This window comes from Scyliorhinus canicula, chromosome 18 (assembly GCF_902713615.1).
Source record: "Scyliorhinus canicula chromosome 18, sScyCan1.1, whole genome shotgun sequence".
In the NCBI taxonomy this organism is placed as follows: Eukaryota; Metazoa; Chordata; class Chondrichthyes; order Carcharhiniformes; family Scyliorhinidae; genus Scyliorhinus; species Scyliorhinus canicula.
The window spans coordinates 29,352,023-29,370,437 of NC_052163.1; the positions used below are offsets into that span (position 1 = coordinate 29,352,023).

The 18,415-nt window shown below is 45.6% G+C and overlaps 1 protein-coding gene across 1 annotated transcript in view; it reads left to right on the plus strand.

Annotated features, from left to right (window-relative positions):
* LOC119953022 (ras-related C3 botulinum toxin substrate 3) overlaps positions 1-18,415 on the plus strand; it is a 38,535-nt gene that overhangs the window by 15,906 nt on the left and 4,214 nt on the right. Inside the window, exons 2-5 of the mRNA XM_038776796.1 lie at positions 5,464-5,535; positions 5,621-5,738; positions 8,232-8,294; positions 8,999-9,158. Of these exons, the coding sequence (XP_038632724.1) occupies positions 5,464-5,535; positions 5,621-5,738; positions 8,232-8,294; positions 8,999-9,158 (413 nt within the window). The remainder of the gene's footprint in view (positions 1-5,463; positions 5,536-5,620; positions 5,739-8,231; positions 8,295-8,998; positions 9,159-18,415) is intronic.

Sequence of the window (18,415 nt, forward strand, 5' to 3'; positions counted from 1 at the left end):
AATGTTAAAACTTTGAATACATTAAAAAATAATTAATTCTCTGAAATCGCACCCATTATATCTGTATTTCTTGGAAACTTTTTTGAAGTTTTTTTTTGCACTTTACTTCCTTCTGTGCTGAAGGGTTTGACTTGTACTGGTAGAACAACACTGGTATTGCACCTCGCCCTGCTAATGGCAGGTTATTCAGCTATTGGCGATCCTATCTTTCTACAAACCTCCATTGTATTTGGATATTATCTATCTGGGATAGCAGTTTAAAAACTGTGTATGCATGTTTATATATAGAAACTAACTCGGCAAAGATGAGCAATCAAATTCAAACTTCCTAGTTTGAATGCCTCTGTGCATTTAACTACCGTGGTAGCTATAATAGTTGTATTTTTTAAAACAAAATTCAGTCTCTCTCTCTCTCTCTCTCTCTCTGTCACACATCTGTCTGCTGTTTTACAAATGATAATCTGTTTTATATTGACATCAATGGATATTATTGTCACTTCTTCCCAACGTGCTGATTTTACAAAACCACGCCACATTTCAAAACTAACAAACATTACTATGTCTTGTGAAATCATGCATTCTAGACCACCACACCCCAACCTAGTTTTAGCAACTAGCAACCCACTGGTATCACATTTGGTTTGCAGTTGGCTCTGCAAAATCTGTGGTGTAGGAACATTCCACTGATGCTAATTTTAAAGGTGAATGAACAGCCATGGACATTAGTAAGAACAAAAAATGCTGCAAAAACTCAGATGGTCTTGCAGCATCTGTGGAGAGAGAAACAGTTGAAGGTAATGAACAACGGTGGCTGGTTTCCACCGAAAGGAAGGGAATCCCAAGAACAAGATGACCAAAGCACTTGTAGCTTCTGTGTCTTTCATACTGGTCTCTTCCAAGAGCCAGTTTGTATGCTGTTAAGTTTGAACAGACTCTACACCTTCCTGGAAGCTGAATTTAGTCAATTCTGCAACTTTATGTTTGGAATGGTACAGGCTGACCAGAAACCAGCATTTCAACACCTATGCCACTGACCCCAAGATAAAAGGTCCATTTAAAGTAGCTTCAGTAACCCGCCCAAGAATAATGATGATAGGGGTTCAGAAGTTTTTTTTCCTTGTGTGTCTTCTAACGATGAAGTAAATGAGCATCAGTTATCAGAGTTATCAGAGATCTGTGTTTATAGCATCCTTTTGTGATTCAGCCTGTACAACCTTCGGGGGAATCTTTGACTCCATTCTCCTCAAAAGAAATAAATGATGGGAGACATGCATTTACCACTCTCTAAACCATGCTCCCATAATCAGGGTGGTATCATGTTTGTCAAAGGGTTTTCAAACAATGGTGAATGGAATCATTTGGCTAAGAAATGTTTGTCACACTGGAGTGCCAGGGTTCACGTGGGGACTGCATTGTGACTCGGGCTGCAATTGGGAAACCCTCGGAGTAGATAGTATGTGGACTACAGAAGGACCATGCGTGAGGGCCTGGAGCTTAAGTGTGAGATTAACTTTCTGTTTTAATACTCCGAGAGTGAAGAGGGTGTTCCTGGAGCGAGGGAGGGATAGAGGCGGGCTGGCGCTGCCCAACCTTCTGGGGTACTATTGGGCGGCCAATGTGTCAATGGTGCGTAAATGGGTGATGGAGGGGGAGGGGCGGCGTGGAAAAGAATGGAGATGGCGTCATGTAGAGGTACGAGCCTGGGTGCCATGGTAACGGCGCCGTTGCCGCTCTCCCCTAAGAGGTTTACCACGAGCCCGGTGGTGGCGGCGACCCTAAGAATCTGGGGACAGTGGAGACGGCATCGGGGGGAAACAGGGGGCTCGATGGAGGCTCCATTGGGTGGAAATCATCGGTTCATCCCAGGGAACAGGGATGGGGGATTTAGGGGGTGGCAAAGGGTGGGCATCAGTAAATTGAGGGACCTGTTTATTGGCGGGAGGTTTGCGGGCCTGGGGGAACTGGAAGATAAATTTGGGCTTCCCCAAGGGAACATGTTCAGATACTTGCAGGTAAAGGCGTTTGCTAGGCGACAGGTAGAGGGATTCCCTTTGCTGCCCTCGCGGGGGACGATGGACAGAGTGCTTTCGGGGGTGTGGGTCGGAGAGGGGAAGGTGTCTGACATCTATAAGGTAATGCAGGAGGTGGAGGAGTCGTCAGTGGAGGAGCTGAAGGCTAAATAGGAGGAGGGACTCGGGGAGCAGATAGAGGACGGGACTTGGGCGGATGCCTTGGAGAGAGTCAACTCTTCCTCCTCATGTGCGAGGCTTAGTCTCATCCAATTTAAGGTGCTGCACCGGGCCCACATGTCCGGGACTAGGATGAGTAGGTTCTTTGGGGGTGAGGACAGGTGCACCAGATGTTCGGGGAGTCCAGCGAACTACGCCCATATGTTCTGGGCATGCCCAGCACTGGAAGAATTCTGGAAGGGGGTGGCGGGGACGGTGTCGAAGGTGTTTGGATCCAGGGTCAAACCAGGGTGGGGACTCGTGAATTTTGTAGTTGCGGTAGAGCCGGGAGTGCAGGAGGCGAAAGAGGCCGGTGTCCTGGCCTTTGCGTCCCTAGTAGCCCGACGAAGGATCTTGCTACAGTGGAAGGATGCGAGGCCCCCAAGTGTGGAGACCTGGATCAGTGACATGGTGGGATTTATAAAATTGGAAAGGGTCAAATTTGCCCTGAGAGGAACAATACAAGGGTTCTATAAACGATGGCAGCCTTTTCTGGACTTCCTGGCTCAAAGATAGGTACCTTGGTCAATAGCAGCAGCAACCCGGGGGAGGGGGGGGGGGGGGGGTGTTCCTTATTGTAGTTTCTATTATGGAACTTAATACTGTGTTAATTTGCGTTGTTGTTAAAATGCTGTGTTGTTCATGGAGGTGGGGCGAATGTTTAGGATTGCTAATATTATTGTTATTTTTGGTATTTTACTATGGTTCGTTATTGTTGTATAAATTCAAAAAATTTTCAATAAAAATTATTTTTTAAAAAAAACTTTCTGTTTTAATAGTGTGTTTAAATGTTCATTTCTAGAGTTAACTTCCCTTACTGTGGCTGAAAATCCATATCAATAATAGTTAATCCCCTGTAGTGTGGCACATGCACATCAAGTTGTTTTCAACTGAAATGGATTCGGAGGAAGAGTTTTGTTGGCTTTGAAGGGTGTTGTGTCAGGGCAGGTGACATTTAGTCTGCTAGGTCGCATCTGGTAGACGCCTCTGTGAAGATCTTTTTTTTTTATGGCTTTAAACAAACAATTTATTTGGAAGAATATGGTTCTCCCAGACATGTTGTGCAGTACTGTGTGTAGATTGTTTACTGATGAATCCTCTGTTTTAAAAAAAAGCTATATCCGAAGGAAACTAATTACTGGTTGCAAGCTTCACTGCGCACTTGTGTATAATTGTATTTGGTCAGAGAAGGGTTAGGTGCCAGTCACAAACTTGAGATTGTAGATCTGCATTCATGGAATTGAGATCAGATGGACAGCCACAAGAACAGGATTTTGAACAAATCAAACAGCATATCAGGGTGTGAGAATTGAAGGAGAAACCTGTCAATTCTCTCGTGACTTTGTTTCAACCCCTTCCAATATTGCACAAAACCACCGCCAGAATTTCTGTATGTCTGTAAATAATGGAAGTAATACTCTGGGTAATGAAGCCTACCTTTTTCTACAACTCCAACAAGACATCCCAACTCCTGTATTCAATATTCTGACAAATCAAACCTAGCATGCTGAATGCCTTCTTCACTAACCTATCCACCTTCATGGAACTATGAACCGGTACCCCTAGATCTCTTTGTTCTGTAACTCTTCCCCAACTCCCTACCATTAACTGAGTAGGTCCTGCCCTGATTTGATCTACCAAAATGCATCACCTCACATTTATCCAAATTAAACACCATTGGCCCAATTGGTCAAGATCCTGTTGCAATCTTGTATAATCTTCTTTACTATCCACTATGCCACCACAACCATCCTCTGGCTTTGATCACCAAGCCAGTTTTGTATCCAATTGGCAACCTAACCCTGGATTCGGTGAGATTTAACCTTTAGCAACAAACCACCATGCGGTACTTTGTCAAAGGCCTTGCTAAAGTCCATGTATATGACATCGACTGCACTACCCTCATATACCTTCTTGGTTACCCCTTCAAAAAACGCGGATCAGATTCATGAGACATGACTTTCCCCGTACAAAGCTTTGCTGACTTTCCCAAAATAGCCCTTGCCTTTATAAATGCCTGTAGATCCTGACCCTCAAAATACCTTCTAACAATTTACCCACTACAGAAGTATGGCTAACCGGTCTGTAGTTCCCAGGCTTATCCCTACAGCCCTTCTTAAACAAGGGCTACCCTCTAATCTTCAGGCACCTCTCCTGTGGCTGTTAATGATTCAAATATCTCAGCAAGGGGGTTAGCAATTTCCTCCCTAGCCTCCCACAACGTCCTGGGATACATTTCATCAGGTCCCGGGGATTTATCTAACTTGATGCGCTTTAATACCTCCAGTACCTCCTTCTCTGTAATATAGGCAGCACGGTAGCATGGTGGTTAGCATAAATGCTTCACAGCTCCAGGGTCCCAGGTTCGATTCCCGGCTGGGTCATTGTCTGTGCGGAGTCTGCACGTCCTCCCCATGTGTGCGTGGGTTTCCTCCGGGTGCTCCGGTTTCCTCCCACAGTCCAAAGATGTGCGGGTTAGGTGGATTGGCCATGCTAAATTGCCCGTAGTGTCCTAAAAAGTAAGGTTAAAGGGGGGGTTGTTGGGTTCCGGGTGTAGGGTGGATACGTGGGTTTGAGTAGGGTGATCATTGCTCGGCACAACATCGAGGGCCGAAGGGCCTGTTCTGTGCTGTACTGTTCTATGTTCTATGTACACTCCTCAAGACATCACTTTTTATTTCCCTATCATTCATGCCTTTCTCAACAGTAAATACTGATGAGAAATATTCATTTAGGACGTCTCTCATCCCTTGTGAATCTGCATATAGATGACCTTGTTTATCTTTAAGATGCCCTACCCTCCCCCTCGTCACCATTTTATCCTTTATGTATCTGTAAAAGCTCTTTGGATTTTAGTGCCTCACCAAAACATTTATTTGGATTTGGGGTGGGATGCTGGTGTGTGAAGGGGAAATGATGATGGTAACCCAACTGGTGACCTGAATATACTTAATAATTCAGTCAGTATTTTTGTTTTTATTTCATTTCTATTGTTCAAGGCCTTGCACTAAGCCATGAAAATTCAGCGCTGCAACTTTGAATTAAGAGCAGTAATATGTCAGTGCTCTGTATTTGCAAAGGGATGATATTCAGTGGATTTTATGGGTTACTAAATGTGAAGGCTTCTTGGTTGTACTCAAGAGTTTGTGTTTGAGGTGTAACCAATTTAGCACAAAATTAGACTGCTATAGTGTTTTTTACATTGTTGCTAATGCTAATTTATTTGCATTTACAGTGCTGTAGGTAAGACATGCCTACTCATCAGCTACACCACCAATGCGTTCCCTGGGGAGTACATCCCAACTGTGTAAGTATTGAGTGTAGCTTTTTCAAAACTCCTTGAGCTATTTATATATTTTTGGTTGTTGAATTCTAATGTTTTAATTTTGTAGGTTTGACAACTATTCAGCTAATGTTATGGTAGATGGGAAACCAGTAAATTTAGGACTCTGGGACACAGCAGGTCAGGAAGATTATGACCGACTCCGACCCCTCTCTTACCCACAGACGGTATGTTACCTTCTTTACTTTTGCTCTTGGCAGTTTTCTTCCTTCCTATCCTGGAGTTTTAATTCTTTTCATTTTGCTTGGACATTACAAGTCTTCCCATATCTCATCTAAGTAATTGTTACTTTTCTGAACCTTGATGTTAAATTTTGAGCATACATTATGAAAATTCCATCCTGTCCTTGCCTGATGTCCCACACAGGGTTCCAGTATTTTTGAAGCATGATAATGTAGAATAAGATTTGAGGAACTGTTGTCATCATCATCTGTGAGTGATTGTTGGAGCTCCTATCAATGTCTTCCACACCTCCCTTGACTTTCATACTGTCTGTGGTATTTCCACCAAGAACACCTCTGTCTTTCTGCCCAAAGCCATTGGCATTTTCTGGTGGCACCCAGGTTAATTAACCAGCACTCAGAATTGGCCAGTGCTCACTATTTATTGTCATCAGGTTTTAACACCTGATTTAACTCCATCAGAAATCTGGGGCGGGATTTTCCATTAGCCGATACTGAAATCGGGGCTGCGATTAGGAAGAGAATAGATTCCAAAGCCAAGATTGCAGCAGGCACCAGTTTGATGCCAAATTGCGATGCTCCGCCACTTTGCAAATGGCGTCAGTGCGATGCACACCGCGCATACTTTAAACACCGTTTGCATATCATTAGTGGGCCCACCCGAGATTCTCTGTCTCCGCTGGGCCGAGTTCCCGACGGCGTGGTCCACTGTGTTCTCTAAAATCGTGATGCTGGCGTGGTGGCTGCTGAAAGAGAGGACGTACAGACAGTGTCCAACACTGTCATACTTGGCCGACAGTCATGCCGCTGGCCGGGTTTTGGGGGGGGGGGGGGTTTACTCTTGGGTACTCTTTTGTATTAAGAAAAGGTAATGGATTCTCTGTTGGCGTCAACACTTAGTCGCAGAAATGGAGAATCCCCGTTGTTTGTCAGGTTGCATTGTAGTACATAGTAGACAGACATGTAATATTCTGGCCTCCAAAGCACTTATTGTTTGTTAACTTGTTTCAGTGAAGGTCACAACAGTTTGCATATTGATTTTTGTTTTGAATTTTGTGTATCATGATTTATTTTTTTACCTTGTTTATGAAAATTGAGTTTTTATTGATAAGGTTCAGTATGAAGGAACTACATCTCACATTTGACAACATTTTCTTTGGTATCTTCCCATCAAAGTAAAAGACTAATTGCCTTGATGAAATTTCAATATGATCACTAATTTCAAAAGAATGTTATAAATAGCCACATTTAATGGTTATAAAGTACTTGTAGCACAGAAACAGGCCAATCAACCCAGCAGGTTCATGTTTATGTTTCACACAAACCTCCTGTCTTTATTCATCTATCGCCATCAACATATTCCTTTGTCCCTTTTACTTATCCAGCTTCCCCTTAAACTCATCAGTGCTCCTTGCCTCAACTATTCCCAACTACACCTTGCATTCGCCACATTGAGCCACAAACTGGGATTTTTAAAAGTCCAGAATTCTCTGCTGCTGGATGTATCAAATGTTTATGGTCCCTAGCTTTGGTCTTCCCTGACGATGGAAACATCCAAATGTTTCAAAGTTCTACACAAGTTTAATTTCTTTGCATTTCAATTCTACCCCTCTAGAAATAAACCTCAGTGCTTTGTTTGCTTTTTTTCTTTGTCGTTTTGTTCAATATGTCACTACTTTCCCTAATTAATGTATTTGTATCCATGATTCCTTTGTTCCTCTATCTCACTTAGAAATTTATTTTCCCTACAAAAATTCATTTGCCTCAAACATTTGCCAATTGCATGCCCGTTCTGCAAGTTTATTAAAGTCTTCCTGTATTTGTTTATTAGCTACACCAATTATTGGAATCATCTACAAAGTTTGAAAATATATTTCTGATTCTAGTCCAAATTGATCATGTAAATACTGAACTGCAATTGTACCTGTATTGATTCTTAGAAAACACTACTTCACACAATTTGCTAATCTGTGTAACTATCTGTATCCCTTCACTGTTTTGTTGTGTAGCCAATTTGCTACTTTTCTCCTGACTCCATGAGTTTTGACCTTAGTCATGGGTTTATTAGGTAGTTTATCAAAGGCTTTTTGGAAATCCAATTATTCCATTATATTACAATTTGCTCTTTCCGTTATTTATTTGGTAAACTTGATCACATGTTTTGGAATTTGTGTTAATTACTCCATTATGTTTTTTAATTTCAACATGTTTTTCTGTTACATCTTTCAGTTAGGATTCCGTAATCTTTCCTATTGTTGATAAACTAATTCATTTCTGGTTCCCTGGAGTTGTTACTTCGGAGAATCACATTTGATGTGTGCCAGTTCTTTGGCACTATTCCCATTCCTAATGAACTTTTTACATATATATAATTTGATTTATGATGTTCCCTAAGAATACAGGTAGTGGTGATGAATCCTTATTTTCATGGAACACATTAACAATCATTATTTTTTGCATTTTTTCCCTTTTTAATAGGACGTGTTTTTGATCTGCTTTTCACTCGTGAGCCCAGCATCCTTTGAAAACGTCAGAGCAAAGGTAACGTGTCAACTGAGGTTTCAAAACAAAGTTTACACATGTATATATTTCCTACGGAACCTTGAGCAGTCTGAAAAATATGATCATAAGCAGAATACCTGGAGGTCTAGTTCAAGGGAAATAAATAGTCTTTAATCTCCAATGTGTCTCACTTTTGCAGTGATGTAGGATTAGTCTTTTATATGACACATCCACGTGTATAGAAACTGTTCATAATTTCACTGTGTATTTTCAAATCCTTATCCGCCGTACCTCAGCCAAGATGGTACGCAGCCAAACTACTCTCAAGTGCATCGTTGTGCAGATTTTCTTCCTTTTGATAGAACATAAGAACTAGGAGCAGGCGTAGGCCATCTGCCATCTGACCCCTCGAGCCTGCTCCGCCATTCAATAACATCATTGCTGATCTTTTTGTGGACTCGGCTCCACTTAATCTGCCCGCTCACCATAACCTTTTTTTCCTTTTAAGAGAAATGCCTTTTACTTTGGAACCATTGTCTTGACCATGAGCTCTGGAGCTGAAATAGATTTGAGATATCTCAATGCAGTCTCAAATGGAATGAATACAAAACACACCATTAGCTTTTCATTAAAGTAACTGCATTTAGTTTAAAATATAAGTGAAGTGAGTGGATTGTACAAGAAGTTGGATATGGAAGAGCAATTATTTAATTCTATTGTCTTGTCATTTTTATTCTATGCAGTGGTATCCAGAGGTGCGGCATCATTGTCCAAACACGCCAATAATCCTGGTCGGAACAAAGCTGGATTTGCGGGATGATAAGGACACCATTGAAAGGCTAAGAGATAAAAAGCTGGCTCCCATTACCTATCCCCAGGGGTTGGCTATGGCGAGAGAAATAGGTGAGTGGTGGTAAGGTCTGGGTAAATTGTGGGACATGATTCCCTGCTGGGTCACTGTGCGGAGTCTGCACACTGTCCCTGTGTCTGCGTGGGTTTCCTCCGGGTGCTCCGGTTTCCTCCCACAGTCCAAAGATGTGCAGGTTAGGTGGATTGGCCATACTAAATTGCCCTTAGTGGTTAGGAGGTTATCAAGGGTTATGGGGATAGGGTGTAAGTGAGGGCTTAAGTGGTCAGTGCAGACTCGATGGGCCAAATGGCCTCCTTCTGCATTGTATGTTCTATGTACCGAATACAGTAGGAAAATCTATTGGTCACATTAAGATGGAAATTTAGCAACAAAACATAAAATAAAAATACAGCTTCATCCAGGCCATGGTCAAGTGCCTCGGGCAATCCTCTTTCAAATGGATATATTTGTTTGATGCCTATGGGTTGTTGCAACATGCAGACTTGACACATAGCCAGAGGAATGAATGACTGAGCCAGCCTGTCAATCTGTTGTAAATGAAGGCCAGCAGACTTTTGAAGGAGTGCCAGAGGCAACAATTGGAATTTGGTCTCCTATCCATGGGCAAGGTGGTGGGATAGCTGAGGAGAGTGAGAGGGGTGATGTATGAGTACAGGGAAAAAGGGAGCAGGATGCTGGTGCATCAGTTGAGGAAGCTGGAGGGGGCGAGAGAGATCAGGGAAGTGAGGGATACAGGGCGGAAGGTGTTCTTGAATCCGGCGGGGATGAATGCAGTGTTCAAGATTTCTAAAGCAAGTTGTGTAAATCGGAACCCCCAGCTGGACAAGAGGGGATGAGGTGAATTTTGGGAGGGCTGGAGTTCTTGAAGGTGGACGGGGAGCTGGTAGAGGGCCTGGGGGCCCAATTCGGCTTGGGGAGGTAATAGAGGGGCTAGGGGCAATGCAGTCAGGTAAGACCCCGGGACGGGACAGTTAACCGGTGGAATTTTTAAAGAGGTTTTCGGGGGTGCTGGGACCGTTGTTGGTAAGGGCCTTTAACAAGCAACGGAGTTGGGAGTGCTCCCCCAGGCGTTGTGGCAGGCATCGGTTTCTCTCATTTTGAAGCGAGACAAGGACGTGGAAAACTGCTGGTCATATAGACCAATCTCCTTATTGAATGTGGATGCCAAACTGCTGACAAAGATCCTGGCCACACGGATTGAGGATTGTGTCCCAGGAGTAATAGGGAAGATCAGACAGGGTGTGTTGAGAGGCGGCACCTGGCGACCAATATTAGGAGGCTCTTATTGTCATGATGCCTACAGAGGAGCGCGAGGTGGAGGGGTAGTGGCTATGGACTCAGAGAAGGCCTTTGATCGAGTGGAGTGGGGATACTTATGGGAGGTCCCGGGACGGTTTGGGCATGGATTTGTGGTCCGGTTGCTTTATCAGGCACCGGTGGAAAAGGTGCGCAAATCGGGTGAGGTCGGAGTATTTTAGGCTGTACCGTGGGACGAGGCAGGGATGTCCACTCTCCCCACTGCTGTTTGCCTGGCCATAGAGCCTTTGGCAATGACGCTGTGAACTTTGTAGGTCCAGCAGGAGATAGTGCGAGGGGGAGGGTGGTGGTGGTGGAGCCTATGGTCTCTCGCTATACGGATGATTTGCTCTTATATATAATCTATAGTGCGGGGGGTTATTTGGGCCGGTAAAACCCCGTGCATGAGGAAGGTGCTGCTGGGGCGTGGGGAGGGGGTGCTGGCTCCTCTGAACATTATTGACTATTACTGGGCGGCGAATATATTGATGGTCAGGAAGTGGGTAGTGGGGGAGTGGTCGGTGTGGGAGCGGGTGGAGGCAGCATCCTGTAAGGGCATGAGTTTGAGGGCACTGTTAACATCACCTCTGCCGTTCTCGCCAGCCCGTTAGTAATGGCAGCCTGAGGGTGTGGGGACAGTGGCGGCAGCACAGGGGTTTGGCGGGGGTGTCGGTGATGGCATCGATACGATAACCATGGGTTCGCTCCGCGGAGGGCTGGAGGGGGGTTTCAGAGATGGCAGTGGGTAGGGGTCGAGAGATTTGGGAATCTTTCTTGATGAGGGTTTTCAGAGTTTGGAGGAGCTGGAGAGGAGTTTGAGTTGCCAGGTGGGTATGGGTTCCAGTACCTGCAAGTGAGGGATTTTGTATGAAGGCAGGACTCGCACTTTCCAGGCCTCCCGCAACTGGGGTTACAGGATAAGGTGATGTCGAGAACAGCGGTTGGGGAGGGGAAGGTCTCGGCTATAAGGCACTGATGAAGTGGGAGGGAGCCCCAATTGTGGAGGTGAAGAGAAAATGGGACGAGCAGCTGGGATGGGGAGGGGGGGGGGGGGTGGCGAGGGGGGTGGAGTTGGAGGCTGGGTTATGGGAGGAGGTCCTGCGGAGAGTCAGTGCCCCCTCGTCGTGTGCCAGGCTCAGTCTGATCCAATTCAAGGTCGTCCACAGGGCTCATGACTGTGGCCTGGATGAGCAGGTTCTTCGAGGAGGTGGAGGACAGGTGTGGGGGAAGTCCTACGAATCATGTACACATGTTCTGGGCGTGTCCGATGTTTGCGGGCCTTTTGGCCTGGATTATTCGCAGACGCAATGTCAGGTCCTGCAAGGGAGGGTGAGCCGAGTCCAGAGATTGCGATCTTTGGAGTGGCGGAAGACCCGGGAGCTCGGGGTGAAAAAGGCCGACGGTTTGGCCTTTGCTTCCCTGGTGGCTCGGAGATAGACTTTACTGGGATGGAGGGACTCAGAGCCCCTGAAGTTGTGGGTTTGAGTTAACGACATGGCGTGGTTTCTCAGGCTTGAGAAAATTCAATTTGCCTTGAGGGGTTCGTTATGGGAGTTTGCCCGGAGGATGCAGCCGTTCATCGACTCCTTCGGGGGGGGGGGGGGGGGGGGGGGGGGGGAGGAATGGACATGACGAATAAGGGTAGGAAAACCAATGGCAGGAGGGCCAGGAAGGGCTGGCGGTGTGTTATAAGCCATGTTGGTTGGGGTTTGTGTTTGGAGGGATGATGGTTATTTTCGTTGTGGCTTCTGTTGGATGTTATTGTTGAAAAGTGTTAAAATTTTAAATGCCTCCATATTTTCCAAAAAAAAGTAAATGAGGGCTAGCTTTCCAGTTGTTCCTTGAGCAACCAGTGTTGAGGCAATTGGGTAAGTAAATTGACGCTAAAAATCATGAGGCCTTAATTTTGACACCATCTTAGAGAGATACCAAAATCTGTTTGAACTGAATGAAATGTCTAATTTAGTCTCTGTCATTTTTTTTTCTCTTTGCAATGTTTGTCCTTCATCTTTCTAACAGCAATGAAACTTGTTTTTCTATAAGTTGATCAAGGAATTCTTAGGATATCTAGGGACCTTGCATCAAATTTATTTAATTCTGAATCATTGCTAGATCTCTTCCTTTGAATCAGATTTATCTTTTCACTGTGAAGATAAATTTGGGTTTATATTTGTTTTGATTTGGGGGTGGTGCAATAGTTAGCACTGCTGCCTCACATTGCCGAGGATCCGGGTTCGATCCTGTCCCCGGGTCACTGTCCGTTTGGAGTTTACACATTCTCCCTGTGGGTCTCACCCCCGCAGCCCAGGTAGGCGGATTGGCCATGCTAAATTATCCCTTAATTGGAAAAATTTAAAAATATACATTTTTTAAAGAACTACCTAAAACTGCAAGCTTGATTTGGAAGGAAGACCAAAATCAGTAAAATTTATAAGGGCGAAAGTCTCCACTGCTGCAGCAATTTTCCAACCTCCAAAGATGATCCTGTATTAGTGAAGAAACATTAAGTGTGTTCTTATGGCACCATCCTGTCAAAAGGCTTTTCAGATGCCCCTGTGAGATATGAGAAAACGGCGGCATCAATTCAGGGACACTAAATGTCTGCTGTGAACTTTTCAGCAATTCAGTTTGATGGTTGTTGGGGGGTGTTAATGTGAAATGAGATCCAATGAACTAGAATCGAAAATAAAAGTAGGATATGATTGATGTACTCAGCGTTTCTATCAGAGCTGACAAGAAAGATAGCCTTGGATGTACTTAATGTTTCAGGTGTAAGTGGCTGATGAGTCATTTCTTAACATTAATCTAACTCCAACTTTCTCTTTCAGACGTTCACTGGCTTACAGTGCAGCTTCAGCATTTTCTAATTTTTACTTCAGATATCCAGCATTCTTGTTATCTTTAAATTTGTACCGAAAAATGCTGCTTGAATATTTAAGCATGGCATTGCTATATTTTTAAGAATTTTCTGTGGAAGTGGATGACTTTTATTAAAAAGGTACTAATGCAGGCAAGGGATGTTGGAGATGAAACTTGCCTTTGCAGACACTGGATGCCCAGTATCTGCATAAAATCCTATAACCTTCATGGTATCTTATACCATCATTAAGTTCCTTTGGTTTTTCTCTTACCATTGTCCTCCCCTCCCATCCCACTTGGGCAATTTGTTCCCTGTGTTCTGAGTTGCCCTTTGACACTGCTTACCTTTGCTCTGCCATTAACATATTTAATTTCTTTTTATGTGCCACTATCGGCACCCTTCTTCACCTTAATCACCACCATTTACATTCCCTTGTCTTTCTAACCACAATATCTCTGTCAGTCTCCACCTATTGCTGGCCCTTTATCCAGCCCCACTTCCTCACTTATTCCCCACAAATGTATAAATCTGCCCCTTTTTTCAGTTCTCTCTAGCGTTGACAAAGAATCATCCAGACGAAACGTTATCTCCCTTCCCCGATGCTGTGAGACCTGCTGAGATTGTCCAATATTTTCTGTTTTTGTTTCAGATTCCAGTTCCTTCTACTTTGCCCAACAATGTATTAAGCCATTAGGAAGTCAATCGACTTCAGAGAGGTTGCATCCCTGATATTTAAAATTCACGGGAATTGTAAAGTCAGCTTGCTTTATTAGCCATTGCCAAGACTTCACTATTAACATCAGAATTCTCGCTATTGCCTCATCAATTTTATTTCCAAAATCTATTTTCTTTCATCTGGGCTCATTGAGAACAATTGATAAAGGTGGCACGGTGCAACAGTGGTTAGCACTGTTGCTTCACAGCACCAGGGTCCCAGGTTCAATTCCCGGCTTGGGTCACTGTCTGTGTGGAGTCTGCACGTTCTCCCCATGTCTGCGTGGGTTTCCTCCGGGTGCTCCAGTTTCCTCCCACAGTCCATGGATTGACCATGGTAAATTGCCCTTGGTGTCCAAAAAAGGTTAGGTGGGGTTACTGGGTTATGGGAATAGGGTGGAGGTGTGGGCTTAATTAGAGTGCCCTTTCCAAGGTGTGGACTCGATGGGCCGAATGGCCTCCTTCTGCGCTGTAAATTCTATGAAAAATTGTTTTTGTTTTATTGTCAAGGCAAAGCTTATGAGAATCATTTACTGGAGAAGTGCTTCTGTGTACATAATGCAAATGAGGGACATTCCACTGAGCTGTTACGTAATTTACTACATTCTCGGGTGGTGCATGGTTTTGTTTTTGTGTAATGTATTTAGATGCAAGCCTGCAGCTCTTTTGTTGTTCAACTATCCTACAGCTTAACTAATCAGATACAAAATTCATTTCTCCCACTAAACAAGGCCTGTAATCAAAACCGGAAAGTGGGTCTCTGTACAGCTGCGATGGGAGCCACTGTGAAGCAACCTTTTGTGTAAAGACTTCACTAAGTGGTTTAGACAAGTTAGAACAACAAAATGGGCTGTTTGACACAAGCCAGTTAATACTTCACTTTCCCTTTATGTGAGCAAATGGTGAGCTAGTATTATTTACCCACGTTTCCTCAGTCACCAAGTCAATTTAATCTTCAGCGTTGAATCAAGTCATATTGGACTTGAAACGTTAACTCTGTTTCTCTCTCCTCAGATATTGTCAGACCTGCTAAGACTCTCCACATTTTCTGTTTTTACCTTTTTGAAAATGTTTTTATTTGAGGCATTTTCATATATACAAACAGAATCAGAAGAACAACCAAACAATACAATCAACAACCCCCTCCCCCCACCGCAGCTGACCCCCTCAAACCTCTTTGAAGAAATCAATAGCATCCACCTCCGGGTGAACCTATCTGCTGACCCCCCTCAAAGCGAATTTGACCTTCGCCAGCCTCTGGAATTCTGCCAGGTCGTTCACCCATGCTCCTGCTTTTGACGGCTTGACTCCTGTTAACTAATCAAAGTCTATCTCTGGGCACCAGGGAAGCAAAGGCCAAAATGTCAGCCTGTCTCACCCCCTGGACTTCCCGAGTCTTCCGACACCCCAAATATTGCCATCACTGGACTCGGAACCACTTCCACAGCCTGCACCTCAGACGTCATATCCAAGAACCCCTTCAGTCTTGGACACACCCAGAACATGTAGGTGTGATTTGTGGACCTGCACACACCTGTCCTCTACCCCTGCAAAGAACCTACTCATCCTTGCCACCATCAGATGAGCCCTACGCACCACCTTAAACTGGATGAAGCTTAACCTCTCACATAACGAGGATGCGTTCACCCTCCACAAGACCTCCGCCCACATCTCCGCCATCAGCTCCACCTCTCATTTCCTCCTAATATCCCCCCCCCCCCCCAAGAGACCGGGCCCCCGGGTGGCCATATTCGGGGTGTCGGACCAGCCAGGGTTGGAAACGGGTGCAGAGGCAGATGTTGTAGCCTTCGCCTCGTTGATCGCCCAAAGGTGCATCCTGGTGGTGACTATGGGTGATTCCTGATTCCTTTTTGTCAGTTTATGTGAATGTGCGGGCTAATGTTTGGGGGTTGGTGGGAGGATGGGATCGTTATTATGGGAATTGACATATTTGTTACTGATTATTGCTTGGTGTTGGTGGGTGTAAATTTGGGAGAAAATGTGAAAAAGGAGAATAAAAAATATAAAACAAATATTCCCCAGGACTCCTTCCACTCCATTAATTGCTTAACATTCGACGCCGTCCCCTCCCCTATTTCATCCTTCGACAGTACCTTATCCTGCAACCCCAGGGACGGCAGCCCAGGAAACGGCGGCACCTTTCCCCTTACAAAGTCGCAAACCTGCAGGTACCTAAAGTAATTCTCCTATGGCAATTTATACACTTTCCTCGGGTCCTCCAGCCCCGCATATCTGCCCCCTATGAACAAGTCGCCAAAGTGCTCAATCCCTGCCTGCCGTCACCCACTGAACCTCGCATCCAGCCCCGATGACGTAAACCTATGATTATTATAGACCGGCGCCCACACTGAGGCACCTTCCAGCCCCATATGCTGCCTTCACTGCCCCCCACACCCTCAAAGCTGTCGCATCCAAAACCGGCACACTGAATACCTGGCCAGCGAAAACGGTAAAGGTGCCAACAACAAAGCCCTCAACAACAAAGCCCTCAAACACGTAGCCCTGCACATTGCCGCCTCAATCCGCCCCCACACCTTCCCCTCCCCATGGCCTATTTCCTTACCATAGCAACGTTTGTTGCCTAATAATAGTTTATGTTCAGCTCCCGCGGGGTCTTCCCCGTCCCCACAAACCCAAAAATCAACCCACTGACCTTCCTAAAAAATAACTTGGGGACAAAGATCGGGAGGTTTGAAATAGAAACCGAAACCTAGGCAGCACCGTCATTTTCACTGTTTGCACCCACCCTGCCAGCGACATCCGGCAACATATCCCACCTCCTAAAGTCCACCTTCATTGCTCCACCAGCCGAGCCAAGTTCAGTTTATGCAACTGCACCCAACTCCGCACCACCTGGATCCCCAAATACCTGAAATTTGCCCCACCACCTTAAATGGCAACTCCCTAAACTCCTCTCCTGCCCTCAATCGGGCACACCTCACTTTTTCCTATGTTCAATTTGTATCTCAAAACCAGCCAAGTCCCCCAGGATCTCCATGATGCCTCCGATGCCCAATGAGAAATATGTAGTATCAGATCGTCTGCATACAATGAGACCCTGTGCTCGATGTGTCTTCCCCCCCCCCCCCCCCCCCGGGTCAATCCGTCTCCAGTCTCTTGACACCCTAAGCGCCATCGCCAGCGACTCTATCGCCAAGGCAAAATGCAATGAGGAGAGGGGGCACCCCTATCTCATACCACGATGCAGCCCAAAGTACCCCAAACTCACCTGGTCCGTCCGCACGCTTGCGACCAACGTCTTCTATAACAGCCGGACCCAACTGCACCAGCACCTTCCAACAAATACTGACAATCCACCCGATAAAATGCCTTCACTGGACCCCGGAGACCACACTATTGGAGGACCTGATGAAGACAAACAGTAAAGAAGGGGGCTCTGCGGGAAAATATACGGACAGCTACTGAAACACTACTGTAAAGACCAGACCGAAATAGAGAGGCGAACTGGGGACAGAAGTGGCTTGGGGTCTCTGGAGCGAGCACTGAGCAGGGCCAACTCCACCTCCTCCAGCGTTAGGCTCAGCCTAATGCAGCTCAAAGTGGTGCGCAGAGAGCGCACCTGACCAGAACCCGAATGAGCAGGTTCTTCCTGGAGGCAGAGGACAAAATTGAATGGTGCCAGAGGGGCCCGGCAAACCACACGTACATGTTCTGGGCTTGTCCCAAACTTGCTGGGTTCTGGACAGTCTCCGAGGCAATGTCCAAGGTTGTGAGGGTGAAGCCATGCCCAAATGTGGCAATCTTTGGCGTATCAGAGCAGCCAGGGCTATACATGGGGAAGAGGGCCAACGCCCTGGCTTTCACTTCCCTAATCGCTGGAGAATCCTGCGCGGCTGGCGATCAGCAGCACCACCCACAGCTGCAGACTGGCTAGCAGAACTATCAGAATTTCTCCACTTGGAGATCAGATACGCCATCCGAGGGTTGGAGGAAGGCTTTCTTGCTGCATGGGGGCAATTTGTCGGCCTGTTCCAAAGCATGTTCAAGGCTACCAACAGTCAGTAGAGAGGGAAACTGGAAAGTTTAAAAAGAAAAAGAGGACAACAAGGAGGAACGTCAGGGACGCACAACCGGGGGAAAGAGGCGAAGAAGAGAGAGCAAGCTGAGAGGAACAAAAGAAACAAGGGCAGGGGAGGGGCGGGAGACTCCCCCCCCCCCCCCCCCCCCCCAAACAAGATGGACATGGCCAAAGCCGACGGGGAGAGAGAAGAAAGGAGGGGGGGGGGGAGGAAATAGGAGAAGGCAGCACACCCTCAGATCGATCGGCGGGGGGGGGGGGGGCTGGGGGTGGTAGGGAGGATTGTACACCAAATCAAACTGCAACATATTGTAAATGGAGAAACGTAAGAAAAAGTATTTTTGTACTGTTCATTAAAT